This window comes from Arvicanthis niloticus, chromosome 6 (assembly GCF_011762505.2).
Source record: "Arvicanthis niloticus isolate mArvNil1 chromosome 6, mArvNil1.pat.X, whole genome shotgun sequence".
NCBI lineage: Eukaryota > Metazoa > Chordata > Mammalia > Rodentia > Muridae > Arvicanthis > Arvicanthis niloticus.
Genome location: NC_047663.1, coordinates 4,182,002 through 4,203,824, shown reverse-complemented (window position 1 = coordinate 4,203,824; position 21,823 = coordinate 4,182,002). Strand labels below are relative to the sequence as shown.

Genomic DNA, 21,823 nt, shown 5'->3' with positions numbered 1-21,823 from the left:
TTCCCAAAGAGCCGCTTGGCCTGTGAAAACACATGCTTTGAGTGCCCACTCTGTCTCTCTGAGTGGAGAGAAACCCTGGGCAGGAGCAATGACAGGCGATTGATCCTGAGAAGCCTGAGGCAAACACACATAACAGATGGGAACTGAATGGAGCTGAGGGTGATAAAAAGGTGAAAGCAGACAGCAAGAAGCTGAAGCAAAGCTGTGTGTGGAGGGGGTGTGAGACAGGCTTGGACAGGGAGCTTCTGAGCACAGTGGAGAGCCAGACCCAGGAGGCAAGCAGGACAACGAGCAAGGTTCATCTTGAATGGAAGACAAAACGGGCGCCCAAATCACCCCAGAGATTTGCCTGTTCCAGTGGCTGCAGGCCACAGCAGACTTTCAGAGAGGATGGAGAACACTGTCCACAGCATTGGTTCACCCAGTCAACCATGGCAGCTTGACAGAATCTAAGGTCACCTAGGAGCCACATCTCTGGTCTGGCCAGTGATGAAGTTTCTAGTTGGGTTTATTGAGGTGGCAAGATCCACCTTGGGTGGCACCACTCCCTAGGCTAAGAACTTTGCTTGCATAAAAAGAAACAAGTAGAGCACCTGTGTTTATCTCTGCTTCCTGAGTAGAGATGCAATGGGACCAGCTGCCTCATGCTCTTGCCTCCATGATTTTCCTGTCATGTCAGGCTGGACTGTAAGCACAGTGAGCCAAAACAAACAAACAAACAAACAAACAAACAAACCCTTTCTTTCTTAAGTTGCTTTTGTTGGTACTTTGTCACAAGAAAAGTAATGAACATAACTTGTGTATCTTTGCCCCTGAGCTCTGGACTGGAGCCTTCTTGGCCTTGTATCCTCCACACGCCACCCCTCTCTAGGTGTAGACACTGTTGGCTCAGGTGTCTAAGAGGCCAGTCAGACTAGGCTAGCCAGTCCCACCTGCTTAGGTCACCTTTATCTCTGCCTGGAGTTATCTTAGGAGCCCAGGCTGACCCCATGTCAGCGATCTCACGTTGCCCTCCCAGGCTCTTCCAGTAGAACTGGCCCCACCTCCACGGGAGCCCTCAGCTGTCTGTGGGATCCTCTGCTGCTGGGAAGTCACCTGCTTGGATTCTCATTCATACCAGGGCCACTGGCATTTGGGAAAGTGGCAATAAGATGTTCTTAGCACTGTCACCACTGTGCCCCAGCAGTGTTGGGCTGCTGACCGTGCCTGGGCAGTGTGGTCGCTCAGGGCAGGTACTGTGTGCTCTTCCAGTTTATGGCCAATGGTGGCCTCATCTCACGCATATTTACTTTATTGTTCTTGTCTGGATAAACAGCTGAGAAGACTAAGCCAAAGTCCAAACTCCCTGTGTCTGGTAGAAGCTGCCAGAAGTCCCTAAAGAAGGGGGCAAAGAGGTACCATGTCAGAACGGACAGCTGAGTGGCACTTGGAGCTAAGCCACTAAACAAGAGGCCTCTTCTGCCCAGCACCTGCTCAGACCTGAGCCACGAGTTCAGAAGGGTGGCTTTCCTGATTGGAACCCCCCTCCTGCTCATAGGCACCCTGGGAGGGACTAGTCTGACTCCAACTTTCAGGACAGATTCTCTGCTGAGGCTGGGATGAAAATTGAGGGCCCAGCCACTTCTATGCACACTTGGCAAAGTTCTGTGCCAATGAAGAAATCCCAGTCCACATGAAACAGTGTCTTCTCACCAGGCCTGCAACCTGTGGCTGGGGAAGCTTCAGAAAGACTGTGCCACTCGATCAGATGTGCCTATGCTACTGAGCCATATGGTATTGTACAACACTACCCTTGGAACGTAAGCTGCTGTCAAGAGCTGGGGCAACTTGCAAAAGACTCTCAAAATCGGGCCAGTTGAGAGCCGAGATCCCTGCCGAAGGAAGCGTTGGGAGGAAAATCCATTGGGGACTTTCATCTACTCCACCACTCCCTGCTGCTCCTTCCAGGCAGCTGGAATCTTGTCATAACAGTTGTCTCAGGAGTTGCCAGAAGTACAGGAAGTCATCACCCATGCCCATGACTCCACCTGGGAGTCACTCATGTTCTGTAGACAAACCCAGTAAGTTAACTGGCCCCACAGCCGGACTCCAGTGGAGCTGTTCTACAGTCTGTCATCAGTGTCCTTGTTTACATCTCTGCAGTGTCCCACAACAGATGGTGACAACATTTTTCACTGGTGGTCAAACTCAGATCCAAATTCTCATCCTGCCCTACTGCCATCTATGAGGTAATCTCACGTTCTGAGCACAACAGAGCAGCGGTGGAATGACATCACTTCCTAAGCACAACAGAACTGCGGTGGATGCTGCTTTGTTTGCGCTCTCCACCACTCACTTAAAACCACTCCCAACGTTTAAAGAACCAGTGGTTGTCTTCGCTCTTAAATCTACACAAATACAGTTTGGGGATAAACTGAAATAGAGCTCTTTGTCCAAGATGGCCCTGACAGCCTAGGCCCTGACAGCCTACGCCCTGACAGCTTATGCTCAAGCAATGGCGCTCCTCAACTCAGCTGTGGATGGTCACCTGAAAGCAGTGTGGAAACACATCCACCTGACCTGGAGATGCGCCTGGCACTGCTGGGACGCACCTTTTTAAACAACGAAAGGACAAGGCAGACACAGAAAGGAATCACAAAAAACTGTATTACTTTATTGCACCAAGATCTTGGCAATATCTGGGGGACCCTGAAGAGGAAGTGGAAGAGTACGGGAATCCTGCACACATACAGACGCAGCCACACAGGATGATGGATGGAAACAGCCCCTAACAGGCAGGTGAGCAAGAACAGAGACACCAGGGGGTGGCCCTCTGCAAGTGGGCCTCGCCACATCTACTGCCAAGCACAAAGTTCAAACTGATTTGACTGGATTCAACAAAATGACTACTTTTAGAAAAGCTTCAGCTATTTATGTCAGTGCGTCACCAAGAACTCATCCCGCCCATGGCCTGTTCCTAATGGCTTCTAAGGAAGGAAAGGACTTGCCCTCACTGACAACACACGCTGCTGCCAGAAGTCAGGACAGCAGATGAGGGGGATCATGACTGCCCAAGAGGCAGTGGACTGTACGCTCCTGGAGGAGACTTTATACTGTGTAACCTAGTGCACAAAGGAAGGAGCCAATCTGGAGGAGACACGGGAGACAGATCAGTTCTGTGCTGGCAGCAATACAACTTTCTACTAGAGAACGTTGTAAGGAAAACAAATGCACCCCAGAAGAAGCTGCTACAGGAAGGATGGCAGTACCTCAGGAGAAGAGACAATCCCTGCCTCTGGAGGTGCCTGCCTCCCTCCAAGATAACACAGAGATAACCTGGAGCCCACGGCGTGCCTGCACACAATATCCAGAACAGCGACCACACAAAGACATTCAGCTAGAGAACTCACCCAGCAGACCCACCACGGAGCACTGTTCTCTCCTTTTTTTCTAAAGGGAAAGAAACAAACAGGAAGGAAACACTCACATGGAAACATGACCTCACCTCCAGGCCATGGAGAACACAACTCTTTTTTTCCACATCTGCAGCAAGTGAGACCCTGAGCCGGCAGCTGAACAGAACTCTACACGTGGGAATGAGAAGGCAGCCCCGGCCCTCCCAAGAGGCCCGGACTAAGAAGCCCAGCCCAGAGCAGGCTAGGACTCTGGGAACGAAGAGATGCACCCCATGAAGAGGAACCTTCTGGTACCTTCCATCTTCTGGGTGCTGTCTTCCCTTGCTGAGGAGTCTTGTTTGTTAACCCTAAGTCTACAGGGGCAGCTTGAGCAAGACAGGGAAGGCAATCATGTCAATTTCAAAGCACTCACAAAACTGAGCAAAGAAAGCCAGTGTCTGCATATCAGGGAAACATATTGCTACTGGTAGCCACAGGCCTGGTCAAAAATAAAGGCTTTATCGTAAGTAGTAAAATAATGGAGAATTCATCTCCAAAGACCACCACCTTGACAGAAACCCACAGGTTATGGCAGATGTAGGAGCTTGACAGTCTCCTTGGAGGGCTGGCAGCCTTAGAAGCAGAGGAGCTGGCACGTATTTCAAGGTTCTCCCATGCCCAGCAGCTGCAGCTTTCTAGAAGGTGTGGCGTTCTTTCAAGGAGATGCACTTTGCGGGTGGGGGCAGTGCAGTCAGCAGGGCTTGTTCTTGCTGTAGCCGACAGTCAGTCATACAGAGGTCCCTCTGAGAGGAGAGCCACGGGACAGCTCCAGCTTCAGAGAGCAAAGGAGGGCTCACCAGAAAAGGCACCACCAAATGTCACCATTCTGCGTGAAGAACATGCTGGGAGATGCTGGCCTCAGTTCCTTGTCTGACAGACCCAGACCAGGGACAGTTTTCCTACCTAGATCCCAGGGCCTATGAGGAAGATGCTCAACCTTTCCAGAGGTCTCTAAGGTTTCTGTCAGCACGACACCACAGCCCAGGTTTTCTCTTGTGAGGTTCAACATGAAATCACCTGTGAGCATCTACACTGGGTCATCTGTGAACAGTGCGACCAGGAGTCTCCACCATGGTAGGCTCAGTGTAGTGGAGACTGCACAAGGCTGCTTCTCAGATCCAAGTAGACAGTTCCAAGGATGTGATGTGACAGCTCTGAATGCTGTGGCACAGGCACTGGTCTACCTGGTGAGAAGAGATGTGACAATCTTTTATATCCCTGGGTACTTCAAAAGACATAGTCACACCTACAAATAACTAGAACACACCAGACACAGGACACACACCAAAAACTCATGCACCAGACACTCGACAGCAAACACACCATACACACACCAGACAGACCGCATATACCAAATGGTTAGACACTATACATACCACAGGCCACACATGTTGCATACATACAAGACACACATACCACAGACAGTTATATACCACACACACATACACCACAGACCACACATATACCAGATGCATAGATACGTATACATGCTTCATGCACGCCAGATATACACATATGAGGCACACACACCAGCACACACATACCACAGACCACTGCTACACACAGCACACACACACACATCCAAGCTCACCTCGATCGACCGATGCAAACTCAGCGGCGATAGCTGAGGCTGGTGACCTTTGCAGGATGAGTCACAGACCAAAAGTTGCGTCTACTTTGAAGCTTCTGGAAGGCATTGAAGTTTCTCTTCTTTTCTCTTTTGAACTTTTTAATTTTCTTTTCCTAAATCAAGAATCACAGTGTCACAGTTCCCAGAGAGGAGATTTCCAAGCCTTGGAAGGCTTACTGCATACACGGCATGTGCCTCCTGGACATAGATACAGTTACCACGCCACCCTCTGAAAGAGGTCCCGCCATCCCTACTTTGCTTTCCTGAGGAAGAGAGCCACGCCTGCCCAGTGTACTTAATGCACAACTGGCCTGGCCTCAACTGCTTCGTGCATGACTGCACAAGCTGCTCTCAAAGCTTAGGCAGAACCATGGCTGCCTGCTGCCCCAGTCCACAGCCACAGCCACACACCATACCTTCCCTCGATCAAATTCTTCATCCCAGTCATCAACCACCGTCTGGGTCCGGGCCAATCTGCTGTCTTTGATGGCATCCTGACTGACGGCTGAAGGCTCCCCATCCCAGGTCAGAACTGTACAAGACATATCCTGTCAGTGCCTGTGGGTCCCAGTCACCTGCAGACTCTCCTCAGGACTCACTTCTACCAGTGCCCATCTATTCTAACCACTCTAGGTTTCTGACTGACTCTTAATAGAAGAAAATGAAGGGAGGTCACATGACCCATGGTGTGACCACTGTGCACTCCAGCTGCAAAGCCCTCTGTGTAACCTGTGCACTCCCACTTTAGAAAAAGGCTCTTTTGTTCACATTCCAAGTCTGCCCTGTGAAGCATGGCCCCGGTCGAGACTGCCAACACTAGTGCTGGAGGGTCTTCCTCATCCTGCCCTTCTGGCCTGGGCACCACACGCTCTACTCATCTGGCCTGGGTCTGGAGTCCCCATGTTGTCCAGCTCTCGGGCCGTTTGGCTCTGAACAGAATCTGCCATTGTGCCACAGCCAGGGTCGGATTAAACCACATTCAACAACTGTTTGAGTCTTTAAACCACATCTCATAGCACACCAGGACCACCACCTCCCACAACCTAGAAAAGCCAGTTTCTAGGAAGTGCCACCCTGCCACAGACCACACCTTTTTTCCCATAAGCCTTATCAGATGAGTCCTGAAGCAACTCCTGGACCACATCGGGTTCTTGATCTCTGTTCCAGGTAACGAGAGGTGCTTGTCCCAGCCCTGAAATCACAGGACAGGGTAGAACCAAATCACTGAAGAAACCACCACACATCCTGGTCATGGTGTTGCAGAATCTGGTGCCAGCAGATGCTCAGTCTCTAGTGATAATCTTACCCAAGTCCATTCACGAGAAAAGAAATGTCAGAAAGCCAGAACAGAGACCCCAGCCTCAATCTGACACAAAAGGATAATGCAGCTGGGACCTTTTGCTTTCTCTGGCTTCCAGACTGTAAGAGAGCAGCTCTTCTCTGCCGTGTACCACTGAGACGAGCTGCAGCACAGGCCCAGAAAGCAGGGCGCACAGAACAGACTAGAGCTCTGCCTGCCTGCCTCCCTCGCTCACTCTGGGATTATACACTTTGGTCACCATGCCCAGTTATTTTCTCTCTAAAATAACTGATGTCTTAGGTACCTGCTGGCAACCGATGGAGACCTGTCGCCAGGGCTCCTAGTGGCCTGCAAGGAAGAACAGTAAGTTGCCACCTCTGCAGCTATCGGTAGGATCCTTACCCAGGCGGTCACTAGGAAGATGGTCATTCACACTCAACTCAGAGACTGGGGTGACACTGAGCATTGGGCTCCTCTGGTACTCTGGGTGCTCGCTCTCTTTTTCCTGCTGAGATTCAGGCCTTCTTTTTCGCTCGCTCTCTTCTTCCTGCTGTGGCTCAGGCCTTCTTTTTCGTCTTTTCTTCTTCTTCTTCTGCAACTCTGTCCTGGCCTCAGGCTCACTGTGGTCTGCAGGGGAGCAGCTGTGGGGAGCCAGAGGAGGGAGCAGATCAGCCCTTGAGATCCACTGCAGACGAGAGCAGCTCCCTCTGTGGCAGCTCCACCTCAAGAAAGTGTGAGACAGGTCAGCTAATAAAGGCACCAGGCACTAAGCCTACTGACCTCAAGTTATCCACTTCTATGGTGTGCAAGCATGCTCACATGTATACACACACACACACACACACACACACACACACACACACACACACACACGGAAACAAAGAAATATAACTCCTAGAGAGGTTGCTGAGATGGCTCAGTGGTAAAGGTGCTTGCCATCAAGGCTGACAACTTGAATCTGATCCCCAGAACCTACATGGTGGAAGGAGAAAACTAAATACCTACAAGTTGTCTTCTGATCTACACACACACACACACACACACACACACACACACGGATGAATGAGAAGAAAAAAATGGTAAATACTCAGAATAAAACCACAATGGAGCTGGAGACACAGCTTAATGGTGAAGAGCACTGGCTGCTCTTCCAGAGGACGCAGGTTCAATTTTCGGCACTGATGTGGCTGCGCACAACTGTCTATACCTCCAGTTCCAAAGGATCTGACACCCTCACACCAATGTACATGAGACAGACTGACAGACAAAAACCCAACGCTCCACCCTAGCGTCTCTGAGGAAGGGCTGCCTGCAGTGCTGTGTGGTGGTGCTGTGTTGCACTCTCACTGGCTGTGCTGTACGAGGGCTGTTGTCCACAGTGGCACACTTAAGGTCTGGCCTGGGGCCACCTGACCCTGTGGCCATTCTCTTTCACCCGTGTGGGGAACTTGCACTGACATAGGACATATTCTACCCCGTGCCCAGGCCAGCACCATTTTGTTAACCCACACCACTTGGGAAGGCCTCACCCTTACCTATGCTGAAGTAGGTCCTGGGACAGGGTGGCTTCTTGGCTGAGTCCTTCTGATCTTTTCCTCTTCCTCCTTTTCCTGCTGCTCGCATGGTTACTGTCCAGGATGTGACTCACTTGATGGCCATTTACCTGGGGCTGCGTACCCTCTTCCTCCCCACCGCTGGGACTCCAAGGCTGGTCCTGAGGCTGGCTCTCCTGCTGGGGAGCTGTGGCACCCACCTGCTCCAGGCACTTCTTTTTTCTCTTCCTGCGTGCTGTGGCAGGTGCTCCCCTGAGGCACTGTGGGAGGAGGGTGTCTATGCCCAGTCTCTGGGGATCTCCATTAGGGGTCTTTTTTCTCTTTCTGGAGGGGCTGTGTAGGGCCTCGCTGGCCGCTGGCAGTTGGTATAAGTGGGACGTGAAGTGTCCATTGACCTGAGGCAGGGGCATCCAGGCGGAGGGGCAGCAGCTCTGTGGCTCTGATGTCCCTAAGGGCTTGGCGCTACTACTGGACAGTGATGCAGAGTGGGGGTGGGTGGACGGTCGGGGAGTAGGTGCAGCAGCCCTGTAGACAGTGGACAGAGAGAGTCACTGAGAGGATCTGCCCACATGCCACTCCTCTCCCTACCTCAGTCACCTCCTTTTACACCTTAGAGTTTGGTGCGGATGTGGGTTTGAGACACGGTTTGTGTAGCCCTGGCAGTCCTGGAACTAGTTCTGTAGGTCAGGCTGGCCTCGAACTCACAGAGAGATATGCCTGCCTCTGCCACAAGAGTGCTGGGATTAAAGGTGAGCGCCAGCACACCCAACTCACTCTAGACTTTTAAAAGGTTACTTTGTCTCTGTAATTCTTAGGCACACACAAACAAAATTCCATGGTTTTTGAAGGCAGGCTAAGTAAATAAAGTCTACCTAAACTCAAAGTTAATAAAAGCAACACACCTCAGTTTGTTACAAAACACTTTTTTTTTTTTTTGAAGTAGTGCTGACAATGGAACCAAAAACCTCGGCCTTGCCAAGTAAGCACTGTGGCATGGGGTGCTTCCAGCTCAGGTCTGAGGATGAGAAATCCTAGCTTTTTATCCAGGGGTGTTGGTGCGCACCTGTAGTCCCAGCACTGAGAGGCATAGGCAAAACAATTATGCACTCGTGGCTAGCCTTTACTACTAAACAAACTGAAGTCAGACCCACGGGACAGCTTGACTTAAAACGCACAAACAATACAAAACACGTGTCCGACAGGAAGGAAGCTCAGCATAAAGAAGAGTGTGGTAGCGCTTGCTCGCCTGCCATCCCAGAACAAGACAATGGAGGGGAGGAGCAGAAGGTCAAGGTTACCCTCCAATACACAGCAAATATGACTCCCACCTGGGCTACAGAAAACAAGATTAGGGGACAACCCGACATAAGCTTCAATCCCAGCACTTGGAAGGAAGAGCCAGATGGATCTCTGTGAGTTCCTAGACAGCCAGGGTGATAGAGTTGAGACCCTGTCTCATAACCAAAACCAAAAGCCATCCCTTCAAAACAAGGTAACAGAACAACAGAAATGAAAAGCAAAACATAGCAACCAGATTCTAATGTTTCAGATTCCCACCTCAAATGTGTTAAGAGGGGAAATGTCGCTAAGTAAAACACCAACCAACCAAACAAAACCCAGCATCCTGTGAGATTTCTCTTTACTCTCCAGAGGTTGGAGCAGTTCCCTTGGGGACTGAACACCCCAAGGACAGCCAACGGAGCTAAGCATCACACAGTGAGCTTCCTCTGAATTTGGGGTGCAGGGTGGAAACTCAATCTCACAGAGGCAAAAACTATAGGAGGCATAAGGCAGGGCCGAGCAGACACGGCACACCTACCTGTGTTGTCACCTCAGAGATTTGGTGGATTCGTGGAGTCTGCCCTTACCATCACCCAAACCAGACCAGACTCGTGTGCAGCCTGCACTAGCATCACTCTAAGTGTCCTCTGGAGCTTAAAAACCATTTACACTAGCCAGGGCAGTGGCTTAAACCTCTAGTCCCAGACTCTAGGTAGATCTCTCTGAGTTTAAGAGGCCAGCCTGGTCTACTCATTGGGTTCTAGGATAGCCAGGGCTGTTATATAAAAAAAAGTCTGTCTTGAACCCCCCTCCCCAACCCCCACACAAAACCTCAATCAAGAAACACATTTTTCTTGGCCTTGAAAGATGGCTCAGCAGTTAAGAGCAACTGCTGCTCTTGCTGAAAACCCAGGTTCAGTTTCCAGCACACATCCGGTGGTTCACCTGTCTCTCCAGCTCCCTCTTCTGACCTTTGTGTGTACTAGGCACACACATGGTGCACAGAATACATGCAGGTAAAACAGTCGTACACAGATCTAAAACATAATTAAAACAGACTAGCTTATGCCAGGTGTGATGGTGCACAGCTTTAAGCCCAGCACTCAGGAGGCAGGGAGGGATCTCTAAGCCTGAGGCCACCCTGATCTATATGGTAAAACCCTGCCTCAAATGAATAAAACATGACAGAGAAATGAACAACTCCCCCTAACGCCCCGACATTTGGGGACATTAACACTTAAGGACACTCCCCAAATGTTATGCTAGAGACAGGATGCATGCATGTTCACAGTGTGGGTAGGGACAGCGGTAGATGTCACAGCATTCTGGGACAAGCTGACTCAGGAGGAGAAGAGGAGGGGCCCACAGTGACGCACAGCCTCACTCATGCCCTCTTGTAGATCCTGAGTCCCAGCTGCCAAGGTGCTTGGGCCCCACGAACCCAAGTGACCGAGTGTCAAGAGTTCTCACATCTTGCCACTCAACACTCCTAAGGGATGCAGGTGCCATGGAGTCCAGGGCCTTACTGGGGCAGATCATCCACGGATGAGATTAAAGGCCCCTTGACAATTCTATAGCACTCGAGAACCCAGTCCCCCTTCTCCAGGCCTGGCATGCAGCCAGCAGCCAAGAGATGTGGGATGACACTGGCAGGAAAGATGTCCCTGCAGGAGCTCCCAGGGTCACAGGAGATTTGAGTGCCTGAGAGGCTAAAAGCCAGGACAGCACAGTGCTCCAGGTTACAATGTGCCGGGGCAGGCAGGCAAAAATCCAAGACTCTGAAGACTGACAACACTGCCCCACTGCGGCTCTTTTTCCAGACAGGGATGGACAGGGTGGCCTTTGTCCTCGACGACCCATGGCTCTTCAACAACGGGTGCACAGAACCACAGGAGGGAAGGAGTCGGCACCCAGGGCCTGTCCCCAAGCTCACCTGGTTTTATTGACAGGCCCAGTGGAGGCAACGACGGGGTGGGTGGCTTTCATGGGGGAGGTGAGGTCGCAGAACGCTGAGGGGGAAGGTGAACGGATGTCATTGCCGGTCGCCCTCCGCAGGGTGCTGGCCTGCAGTTATTGACATAAATAAAAACTTGGTGGTCTAAAAAAAGGTGTCCGTGAGTGAAGAGGGAAAATAAAATTGAAAATAAAATAAAATGAGCCCAAAATGATGAATGGAGGGACAGAAGGGAAAAAAAAAAAGGGGGGGGGGGTTGGTGGAGAGAGGGGACAGCAGAAGAAGACCAGAGAGTGTTGTTGGTTAGAAATAAAAAGGAAAAGGAAAGGACACTTCAACAAGCACCCCAGCTCACGCTCACACACGCACCCCAGCACATGCATGCATGCACTCACACACACCGCTCACCACCCACACAAGCTGGGGGGCAGCTCCTCCCCAGCCTATCTACATCCCCCACCCCCCAGCTAGGGCAGCTGTCCTTCCCATTCTGAGTGTCCTGTGGCCCACAGCTCTTCCTGTGGCTCAACTAGGAGACTCCATCATAGAAAACTGGTTACTCCTCTCAGCCATGACTAACAGCAAACTGAGGTAATGAATAACTGGGGTCCCCTCAAAACAATCTCCACCTTAAACAGCCCTTTCTCAACTTGCAAATTGCTGGGAACACTAACAGGCACTCTGGTCCCACGATCTAAGTTAGGAAGGAGGCCATGGTCTTTTGTGATTTCCTATTCTATCCTCACACCTCCAGCCCCAGAGCACTTTCAGAGAGGAGACCCCCCCAGACCCACCTTCTTGGCCGACAGGGCCAGTTTTTTGGCTGGTGGAGGAGACATGAGGCTTGTGGGCTCGGTGGTGGTGCTGCTCAGGGCAGGGGACTTCAACTTCACCATCTTGGCATCTACTCCATTCAACAGCGCTTTGGGATGGCCAGTGGCGGGACAGTTTGTTCCCTGAGAATCACAGATGTGTGTAGCTCTGCCCTCTGAGGTCTGAGGGGCTGTGGCAGGGTCACTGCTGGCAGAGTGCTCGGGGCTTGAGCTGCTTGAATCCCCTTTCTCCAGGTCCACACCATTGCTGTCCCCCTTCAGCCTGTGCCCGTTAGTAATGGCTTTGGCCAGGAGCTTTGGTGAGGTAGAGAAGATGGTGTCTCTGCTTGCCCAGGAGCCAGGCCGCTGGCTCCTGGATTCACCGGTCCCAGGAGAGCCCTGAGAAGTGGCTGGAGACGAGGTGAGAGACTGTGGTGGGACTGACTTCTTCACCTTTCCAGGCTCATCCAGAAGGGTGGGCAGGTGTGTGGGTGTTGGAGTGAGTCTTGGGGAAGGGGACCCGGCAGGTGTCTTTGCAGGAGCACATCCATTCTGTAACTTCAGACCAGGAACAGAGCCATTTCTGGACACAGGCATGCCAACGTCCTCAGGGGCCTGCAGCTTTCTCATCATTACAGAGTCTTGTCGCTAAAAAGGAGCAAGGCAGGAAGCCATCAGAGCCCAAAGGAGCACTGTCCAGGGAACATGGCTAAGCCAAAGCAGGCTTCCCCATCCGGGGCAACTTCTGGGAGCAATCTGGGTTCTGGCTAATGGTGAGGACTTTGGTGCTTCGGGACTTGTATACAAAACAGGCTGCAGTTTATGACTGTCCTTACTATTAAAGTGACAGGGTCTGACAAGATCTGAGAGGACACAGAGGGAGAAAGAGAAGCCCCATCATGTAAACACGGTCTTCCACTAGGTCATACACGGGATGCCCACACAGTGTCATCATCCTGTCACAGCTACACACAGGAGGGAGATGCCCGTAAAGTCTTTAGTGTCTCACTGGCAGCTACACATCTGATTGTTTACATAAGCTTGCATTATTCCCCATGCCTTAATTAAAAACAATCAATCAAATAAACAACAACAAAACCTAAACTTTCTTCTAAGCTCAATAAATAAATGATATAAAAGTCAAAAGGAGCAGGTTTTGGAGGCTCAAGGCATGGGTCGGTGGTCAGGAGCTCCGGCTGCTCTTCTGGAGGACCGGAGTTCAATTCGAAGCACACATAGGTGGCTCACAACATCTGTAACACCAGTACCAAAGAACGAAGCACCCTCTTCTGGCCTCTGTGGGCACTGCATGTACATACACATAAAAATAAATCTTTAAAAACCAAGGCCATATGCAAAGAATCTACTCACTGTAAACCTTTCATGATGGCCGCCTCCTGCTTGAGTACCTCTCTCCTCAGTTACCAGTCCTTGTGGCTCGCTCACACAAGGCCTCACATACAGTCAGTACTTTAAATTTTGTTGTTGTTGTTCAATTACAAAAAAAAAGATTGCAGTCTTTTGTGTACTTAGCAGCCATGCTAACAATTCTGGAAAGAGTATCCCTGGGCTGTGGATTACCTCGTGAACTTCAGCTCATATGGGTAAACTGAACGTCCTCTTTCCTGGCAATGGATGTTTATAGTTCTGGACACTGCTGTGGCAGTCCTGTGTCCAGTCACTCCATCAGTCCTACCCTCCACAGCCATCACCCGACCATGTTCTGTTTGCTACAGCCACGAGCTTCCTTGTATTTGCTACAATTCTTCTTCTTTTTTTTTTTTTTTTTGGGGGGGGGGGAGTATCAGGGAAAGAAGGGGAAATACCAAGTTGGAACCTAGGGCCTCACAAGCTAAGCATACACTGACCACTGAACTACCTCTCCTAGTCCCCTGCTGCGAGCATTTTTGAAAATTTTAACTTTTTTTTCCTTTTGGTTTTTCAAGACAGAGTTTATCTGTATAGCCCTGGCTGTCCTGGAACTCACTTTAGACTCAGAGATCCGTCTCCCTCCGGCCTCCTCCGCATCCCAAGTCCTGGGATTGACAGCGTGCTACACCACTGTGCGGTGGTTTTTTACAAACCTTTACATTCTCCTTTAGCCAACTGCCACGTTTCCTTCCTACCTATCTGAATGGGTACGAAGTCTTATTTCACAGTTTTAATGACTTCCACTTCTGAGTTTTAGAATGGCTTACTTTAAAAAAAAAAGATTTATCTATTTTATGTATATGAGTACACTATAGCTGTCCTCAGACACACCACAAAAGAGTATCAGATTCCATTACAGATGGCTGTGAGCCACCATGTGGTTGCTGGGGATTGAACTCAGGACCCCTGGAAAAGCAGTCAGTGCTACTAACTGCTGAGCCATCACTCCAGCCCCCTGGCTTACTTTTGCAGACTGTTTCCTGACAAGAACACATCTCTCGTTCTGTAAAACCTGGTCATTTGTTGAAAATCATATACACCAGGGCCTCAAAGGAAAATGACACTGGGCAGATATAATAGCTCACGTCTGTAACCCGCACCCAGCAAGCTGAGGCAGAAGGATCACTTCAAGTTCAAACCCATCTGGGCTACAGAGTGGCCCGTTCTCTTCCTTCCAGAAGTGACTTTACACACGGGCAGTAAAGGAAGATGTGTGCTAAACAAGGCCTTGCCCTCCTGCTGCAGCTGTCCCATGGCCTCTGGGTGCCAGGTCTGCCTCTTTCCATCAGGGATCCCCTGTAAGCGAGGCTGTCAGCCTCCCAATGGGTTGCAATGACTTCCAACTCTGCAGTTAAATCACCTGGTTGAAAATCCAAAAGTCCAGGCTAGGCACACCTTTAATCCCAGCATTCAGGAGGCAGAGGGGTGGGGGCGTGAGGGGGTGGTTCTCTTGAGTTCGAGGTCAGCCTGGTCTACAGAGTGAGTTCCAAGACAGTCAGGGCTACTCAGAGAAACCTTGTCTTAAAAAACCAGAAGTCCATAGATGACTAAGCTTTACTGCTAAAGACGACTAAGCTTTATTGCTATGTATGTGTGGGTATACATGTTTGTGTGTGTGTGTGTGTGTGTGTGTGTGTATGTGTATTAAGTGTTTCTATCCTGAATCATTTGCATAAAACGCAGACATTCCACAGGTCTTTTTACCCACAGGTATGACTATATCTAGCACCAAAGAACTGTAAAGGAACAAAAGGTCATGATAGCAGCTTTAAGAGAAAGCCCAGTGGGTGTTTCCCCAGAAGCCTGTGTTCAGCCAGCCTGCCAAACCTGCCCAGCACTCTGTGCAGTGGCTGAGCACCCACAGTCCCATCTCTCCCTTCCCAAGGCAGCTGATAACTAAAGTAAGAAATAATGTGGTTGGTACAGCACCACAGCCTACACATTCCTCTCATATCCTCTCAAGGTCTCACAAAGGAGACTGCCTGGAACTCTAAAACACTCAAAGCAGGAGCTAGAAGGGCAGCTAGGCCGGCTCCCCCACTTACACAGTACCTTTGCCATCAGTGGGGAGGACACGACCCCATTGCCAGGGCTCTTCTTGGGGTGATCTGGAATGACCTTGGGACGGCTGGGAAGAGTGGTGCCTACCCTGGAGACAGGGCCCTCAGGACTTTTTTTAGAGCTTGGAATCCTACAGAGGAAAGACAGGAGTCAAGGACTTTCCCCACTTAGGCCAAGCAGCTCAGAGACACTGAAGGTCAGGGTTGCACCTGGGCAAGCAGGGAAAGAAGAGCATCTCTCGGAGGCCCCAGGCTCCCAACAGGCTTCTCAGAACCCCTATCTTGACCCTCTGCGTCCTAAGAACCAGATAGAAGCACTGGTGCCTGCAGTGAGGGTACAGAGCCCTCTAGGGCTCACCCTCAAGGAGCAAGCAAGCCAAAGATCCCCCAAACCCATCACCCAGAATTGGCAGGGTGGCACCAAGTGCCTGGAGTCCCTCGGGGACAGCCAATCTCTGTTGGTGCCCATCCACTCAATGTGAGATGGGCCACTTCACTACAGATGCCAAGGCTACCACCACACAAAGTCAAAGGCCTCACCAAGGCTACTACGTAAGTAACACTCACCTACCCACTGCTGTAGGCAGGCAGAGCTCTCCCCTCAGTGGCCCCCCACAACAGCCTGGCTTTCATCCACCCACCAGGCCCTAGGCCTTGGCTGAAAGGTCCTTCCCAGAGGACACGCTCCAGAGAATTCCCCTCCAGGAAATTCCCAGGAGCTTACAGACAGGAAAGGGCTCCAGACAAGCCCTGGCTCAGGCAGAACATGCTTTCTCTACGGCATGGACAATTCTAGGGAGAGGCTATGTTCCTCACCGCAGATAGAAGAGCACGTAGGCCTGTTGGTTCAGAACGACCTTGACATTGCTGGAATGGACCAAGGAGTCGTTCATCTGGTACCACTGTCCATTGCTGGCCTGAGCACGGGGAGGAAATAGTACAGGAAACAGAGGTCAGCAGATGGGCCACAAGCCACCTTCTGTTTTATCTGTGACAGAGGCCAACTATGCATTTTCAGCCAAGCCCAAACTCTCAATTCCAGAATACCAGAGTTATAAAGGCAAGGCTTACCACACCCAGTAAGGACCTTAAATAACTTTAAAAAAATTTACATGTATTTATTTGTTTGTTTATTGGGGGTAGGGCTTGTGTACGTGCCACAGTGCAAGAAACTGGAGGGACTCAGTTCCGCCCTTCCACCTTGAGGGTCCCTGGAGTGGAACTTAGGGGTGAGGCCTGGAAGTGAGCATTTTTACCTGCCAAGCCATTCTGCTGGCCCCAGAACCATGATGTAAAAGACATCTTTCCATCCATTTATGGAAAGGAAAACAAAAACACAAATTCAAAGCACTGCTGTTTCCCAGAAGACAACAAAAAGGTGCAATGGCCTCACTTAGATGTCAGGGACCCCCTCGCCCCAGAACAAGCTCGCCTGCTGTGCAGCTGAGCTTGGCAGCCAGGTCAACTCTGACCTTCACATAGCAGTAGTAGTGCCCAGCGTGGCAGCTGTATCCCGAGTGCACCAGGACAGCATAGAGCCCATACATGACAGGGTCACCGCTGCTCTGCGACATGTATGGACGGATGTTCAGGAACTCTGGATAGCCAACATCCTGTTTAGAAAAGGAAAGGCAAGGAACACTCACTCAGGAGAATAAGGGTCATTCTCCTTTTGCATCTATATCTCTCAGGAATGTTTGCTTTGACCAGTCTTCACTATGTACCCTAGGATAGACTCGAACTCACTATATAGCTCAGGATGGTCCCCAGTTCAGCAAAGCAGCCCAGGCAGGCTGTGAACTTACCGTAACCCTTTCATTTCCATCTCCCAGGTGCTGGGCTCCAGGCATGTGTTGCCAGACCCAGCTCATTTTCTTTCTACTGACAAAGCCTCATAAGCATCATATAGACAACAGACTCCTTCCTGAGCCTGGATCCAAGTTTATTATAATATAGAATTTTAAGATTCAAACAGAAGAATGGTTCACAGACTGGGGTTCTCGAAAGCACAGCTGAGAAGAGCGCACAGGAAACCTAAGCTCCCGAGGACATGGGCACAGCGCTTCCCCCACCAACTGTGTACATTCCCCACCAACTGTGTACAAACTGTCAGGCTCAGAGAAGCACGCTGTTTCTCTTTCTTACATTTTATGTGCATGTGCATGCGTGGGGCAAATGTGCTAGCCACTATGCTAGAGAAATACACACAGTTTCTCCCCCTGAGACACTGTTTCTTGCTGGCCTTGAACTCAGAGACCCACCTGCCTTTGCTTCCCAAGTGCTGGGTTTAAAGGGGTGTGTCACCACCGCCTGATGAGTATGCTATATCATGGCACGCACATGGAGGCTGGAAGACAACTTTCAGGGGTCAGTTCTCTTTTTATATCAAGTTGGTGACAGAATTAAAGCCGTCACTGGGCAACAGGCCCATTTACATACTGAACCAGCTCACCAACCCTAGACAACTCCTTATAACAAATCCTTAGAGAGGATATAGAAAGAGTTTTTGAAAGGCCTGTAGAAGGCTGCAATATTTGCCACTGTGGCTCTGACAAGTGACTTGCCTCCCCAAAACATGTAATAGACTCTATGAATGACTTCTATAAAATAGACATCTAGGAAAACCCTGTGCCAGACACAGTCACCTGAAGATGGACCCTCAAATAGAACTGACCTCCATCAGACTGCCCTGAGGCCTACCTAGCTTCCCTGATGAGGGTTATGACTTGCATGAACAAGAAATCTTTCCCTATAGCTGCTTTTGGTAGGTATCTTAGCACAGCCACAGAGAAGGTAGCCAGGACATATCCTACTGTGCTAAAAGTGCATTTTGACTCTATTCTACAAAGCCTTAGCATACAGTCAGACTCCACTCACACACAGTGAAGCAGCTGCTCGTCCAATACTCACCTCACTCATTCTTTATTTTCAGTCATTTATTTTTATTTTACCTATATTGGTGATTTACCCCCATGTATGTCTGTGTGAGCATTGGAAGAATGCCCAATGGGTTGGAGGCATTTGCTGCTCTTCTAGAAGACCCGAGTTCAGTTCCCAGAACTCCTGTGGGTGGGCTCCTCACAACTCCCTACAACTCCAGCTTCGGAAGATGATGCCCTCTTGTGGTCTTTGCAGGTATCAGAAAACAGATATTCATGTGATATACACACAGACAAGGAAATGAGAGATGGAGGTATACCAGGCATGGTTGCACACGCCATTAATCCCAGCACACGGGAAGCAGAGACATGAGGATCTCTGAGTTTGAGGCCATCCTGGTCTACAGAGCAAGTTCCAGGACAGCCAGGGCTACACAGAGAAGCCCTGTCTCAAGAAACAAACAAACAAACAAACAAACAAACAAACAAACAAAGTTTGTCTAAGGGGTGGGGGCTTGAGAGATGGCTCAGCAGTTAAGAGCACTGGCTGCTGCTGCAGAGGTTCAATTCTCAGCACCCACATAAACTCACATCTGTAACTCCAGTTCTGGGGATAAACACCTTCTCTGGCCTCTGAGGCCACCAGCTTTACAAATGACACACAGACAAGCATGCAAAATTTAAACACTCATACACACAAAATAGAAACTTTTTAAAAGAAAGAAATGCAGATTCCCAAGGCCTGCCTGTGTGATGATAGACATTTGGGGTGTCTCGGCAGATGGAGTGCACTCACCTTGGTGATTTTCCCCCCACTAAAGTTGGCAAAGCGCTTAAGGGACAGAGTCAGGACATTGGATGTTCTATGGATGGTGAAGCGTTTGCTGGCTGGCACCTTCTTCTTACACCTACAGGAGAGAATGGAAAGCTGCAGTGCTCTGCAGGGTGGTGCCTGCTGCCTCAGGATCAGGAGGCCCACACCAATGGCACGCGAAACCAAAATCTACAGGCTCTAAGCTAAAGAAAACCCAAGAAGGCAGCAAAGACTAAAGATGGAAGTCCCAGAGCAAATGACTCACTAGGGCAGGAGCCCACGTGGCCCATGACAATGGCTGACGTTGGGTAGCATGGATGAGAACACCCAGTGCGCCCACATGGCCACACAGAAAGTGGCCGCACAGAGCCAGGATAGAAAGAGAGAAAGAGAGAGAGAGAGAGAGAGAGAGAGAGAGAGAGAGAGAGAGAGAGAGCCCAATGTAGTTGTGGTGGAGCACATCTTTATTCCCAGCAATCCAGAGGCAGAGGCAGGAAAACTCTGAGTTTGAGGCAAGCCTGGTCTACAGACTGAGTTCCAGGACAGACAGAGCTACTTGGTGAGACTCTGTCCTGTAACAAACAAAAGCCCAATGCAGTGGTGCTCGCCTTTAATCCAGGGCTAAACAGTGAGACCCTGCCTCAAAACAAACTAACAGCCGGGTGGTGGTGGCTCATGCCTTTAATCCCAGCACTTGGGAGGCAGAGGCAGGTGGATTTCTGAGTTCGAGGCCAGCCTGAAAGAAGAAGTGTGCTTGGTGCTGCAGCTTTAAAGTGAGCCCCGTAAGGACAAATGCTTGTGCTTACTGGAAAGATGACCGGGTCATGCAGGTCAGACCCTTTGTGTCTGTCTGACTCAGTTTGTAATGTAGACAAAGAAAGCAACACTCTGTTCCTCGTGCAGAGCCTCCATCAGGACAGGTGCAGGGGCGCAGCAGCTATGGACCTCACTCAGCCCTGTCCTGCCACTCGGGAAACGTGAGCAGGGGTCATCCCTGAGGGAGGGCCAGGCAGCTCTAACGGTGCTCAGGATGGTCACGTCCTCACAAAGGACACTCACTTAGCACATACACTCTGGATGGTCACATCCTTGTGAAAGACACTTACTTGGCACACATATAGGCGTTCTCTCCACTCAGGACATCTGACTTCACAAAAAGTTCCAGAGCGCGCACAATATTTGCAGCTTGCTGAGGAGGACAAAAATGGAGCAGCATGAGCAGCAGAAGAAAATCCCTGACTCAAGAAGTCCCAAATGTAAGGTCTTTTCAGGCTGAGGCAGCAACTGATAAAACCTGACTTGCTTAAAAACTGGCCTGCTGCTAACACAACCTACCCCAAGCAGAGAAGCAGGGAGCAGACAGTGCCCTTCTCTAGAGGTGACAGGTGACAGCCATGTGAGTCTTTCACGTGAGTCAGACACTCTCACTGTGACTGCAGCTGGGCTGGCTCAGAGACTCAAGGTCCCAGCAAAGGCAAGGGCAGGCTGACAGCAAAGGAGACTAATGGTGCCTTTTCCAAACGCTGTCCCCAAACCTCAGTAAGGCACTGTCACTTTCTGTGCATCAGAACAGGAAATTCAGCTTTACTCTTTTTAATGGAAATAAATTGCATAGGAGAACGCAGACAGATGCAAATGTTGGCTTGTCTGCCTTGTGCAGCAGAGGTAAGCACGCTGCAGCACAAAGAGCTGCAGGAGAAGCAAGCAGCCTTCTGTGTCCATCTGACCCACACCGTTCCCCTGCTGAGCCCTAGGACCGCCCTCTCACATCCCAGGAACACCGATCACTGCCCAAGCATACCCGAATCTCCAGTGCTATGTCCAAGTAGGGATCGTATGTGTCTGAGACACTCTTGCACACAGAGCACTTCACTACAACAGAACAGAGGCATAGGACAGCTGTGACCCATGAGGGTACCACCCAGGTCCAGAACCTACACCCACAGGTCTAGAGCATTCAACTCAGCTCACCCAAAAGGTGATTAACCCACCAACTGGAGACAGAGCTATAGGTGATGCCAGGTTCTGTCAACAGGTCTGGTCTGCCTGACTGGCCACTGCCACAGGTCAATGGGCAAGCCCTCACAGCAGAACACAGTCCTCACCCCAAGGACCATGCAACTCTAAGGATGAGCTCCGTCAGCACACATGGCCTTCTCCAGCTCCCTCAGGGGATCCTCATATAGTGGACAAGGGTGGCCATGCAGAAAGACAAGGCCTGGGAGCTTCAGCCACCACCATGTGGTCAAGTTCTCTGTCTAGGAATGTGTGCAGATCTGCTTAGGTGGAGAGCATGCCTCCTGCTTACCTCGGGACCTGAGATAGCCTCCAAATATCTGATGCACCAGGGTAGTAGCCTGTGTCTGCCGATCCAACCTAAAAGGAAGCCACAGCCATGAAGAGGATGGCTCAGCACAGAATGATATCTGTTCACAGCCAGTATCCCCAACCCCAGTCACCACCAGATCAGCTGACAATGGGATAGCCTTCTCCCACCTAAGCCCTAGCAGTGTTCTTGAGCTCCTTACAGAACCTCTACCTACCTGGGTCCCACTGCCACATCTCAGGCGACTACACTGACACCCCACAGAACATCCCAGCACCTCTATCCAGTAGCAAGCATCCAAAGACCCAAGCCTTGACTAGGGAGGCAGGTCCAGCCTCTGTGACCAGTA

At 50.5% G+C, this 21,823-nt stretch overlaps 1 protein-coding gene across 3 annotated transcripts in view; it reads right to left on the bottom strand.

The window, feature by feature from the left end:
- Nucleotides 1–2,632: 2,632 nt before the first annotated feature.
- Nucleotides 2,633–21,823, bottom strand: part of Usp36 (ubiquitin specific peptidase 36) — a 31,416-nt gene continuing 12,225 nt past the window's right edge. For 2 of the 3 annotated variants that reach the window (XM_076935387.1, XM_076935388.1), the window contains 15 exons: nt 21,457–21,524; nt 20,950–21,020; nt 20,255–20,337; nt 19,131–19,242; nt 16,928–17,068; nt 16,272–16,372; nt 15,448–15,586; nt 11,947–12,612; nt 11,132–11,262; nt 7,900–8,442; nt 6,767–7,086; nt 6,155–6,256; nt 5,481–5,596; nt 5,026–5,177; nt 2,633–4,618 (listed from right to left, as the gene is read on the bottom strand). In XM_076935387.1, the coding sequence (XP_076791502.1) occupies nt 5,046–5,177; nt 5,481–5,596; nt 6,155–6,256; nt 6,767–7,086; nt 7,900–8,442; nt 11,132–11,262; nt 11,947–12,612; nt 15,448–15,586; nt 16,272–16,372; nt 16,928–17,068; nt 19,131–19,242; nt 20,255–20,337; nt 20,950–21,020; nt 21,457–21,524 (2,725 nt within the window). In that variant the 3' untranslated portion in view covers nt 2,633–4,618; nt 5,026–5,045. The remainder of the gene's footprint in view (nt 4,619–5,025; nt 5,178–5,480; nt 5,597–6,154; nt 6,257–6,766; nt 7,087–7,899; nt 8,443–11,131; nt 11,263–11,946; nt 12,613–15,447; nt 15,587–16,271; nt 16,373–16,927; nt 17,069–19,130; nt 19,243–20,254; nt 20,338–20,949; nt 21,021–21,456; nt 21,525–21,823) is intronic. The other variant, XM_034506101.2, reaches the window with a different exon arrangement.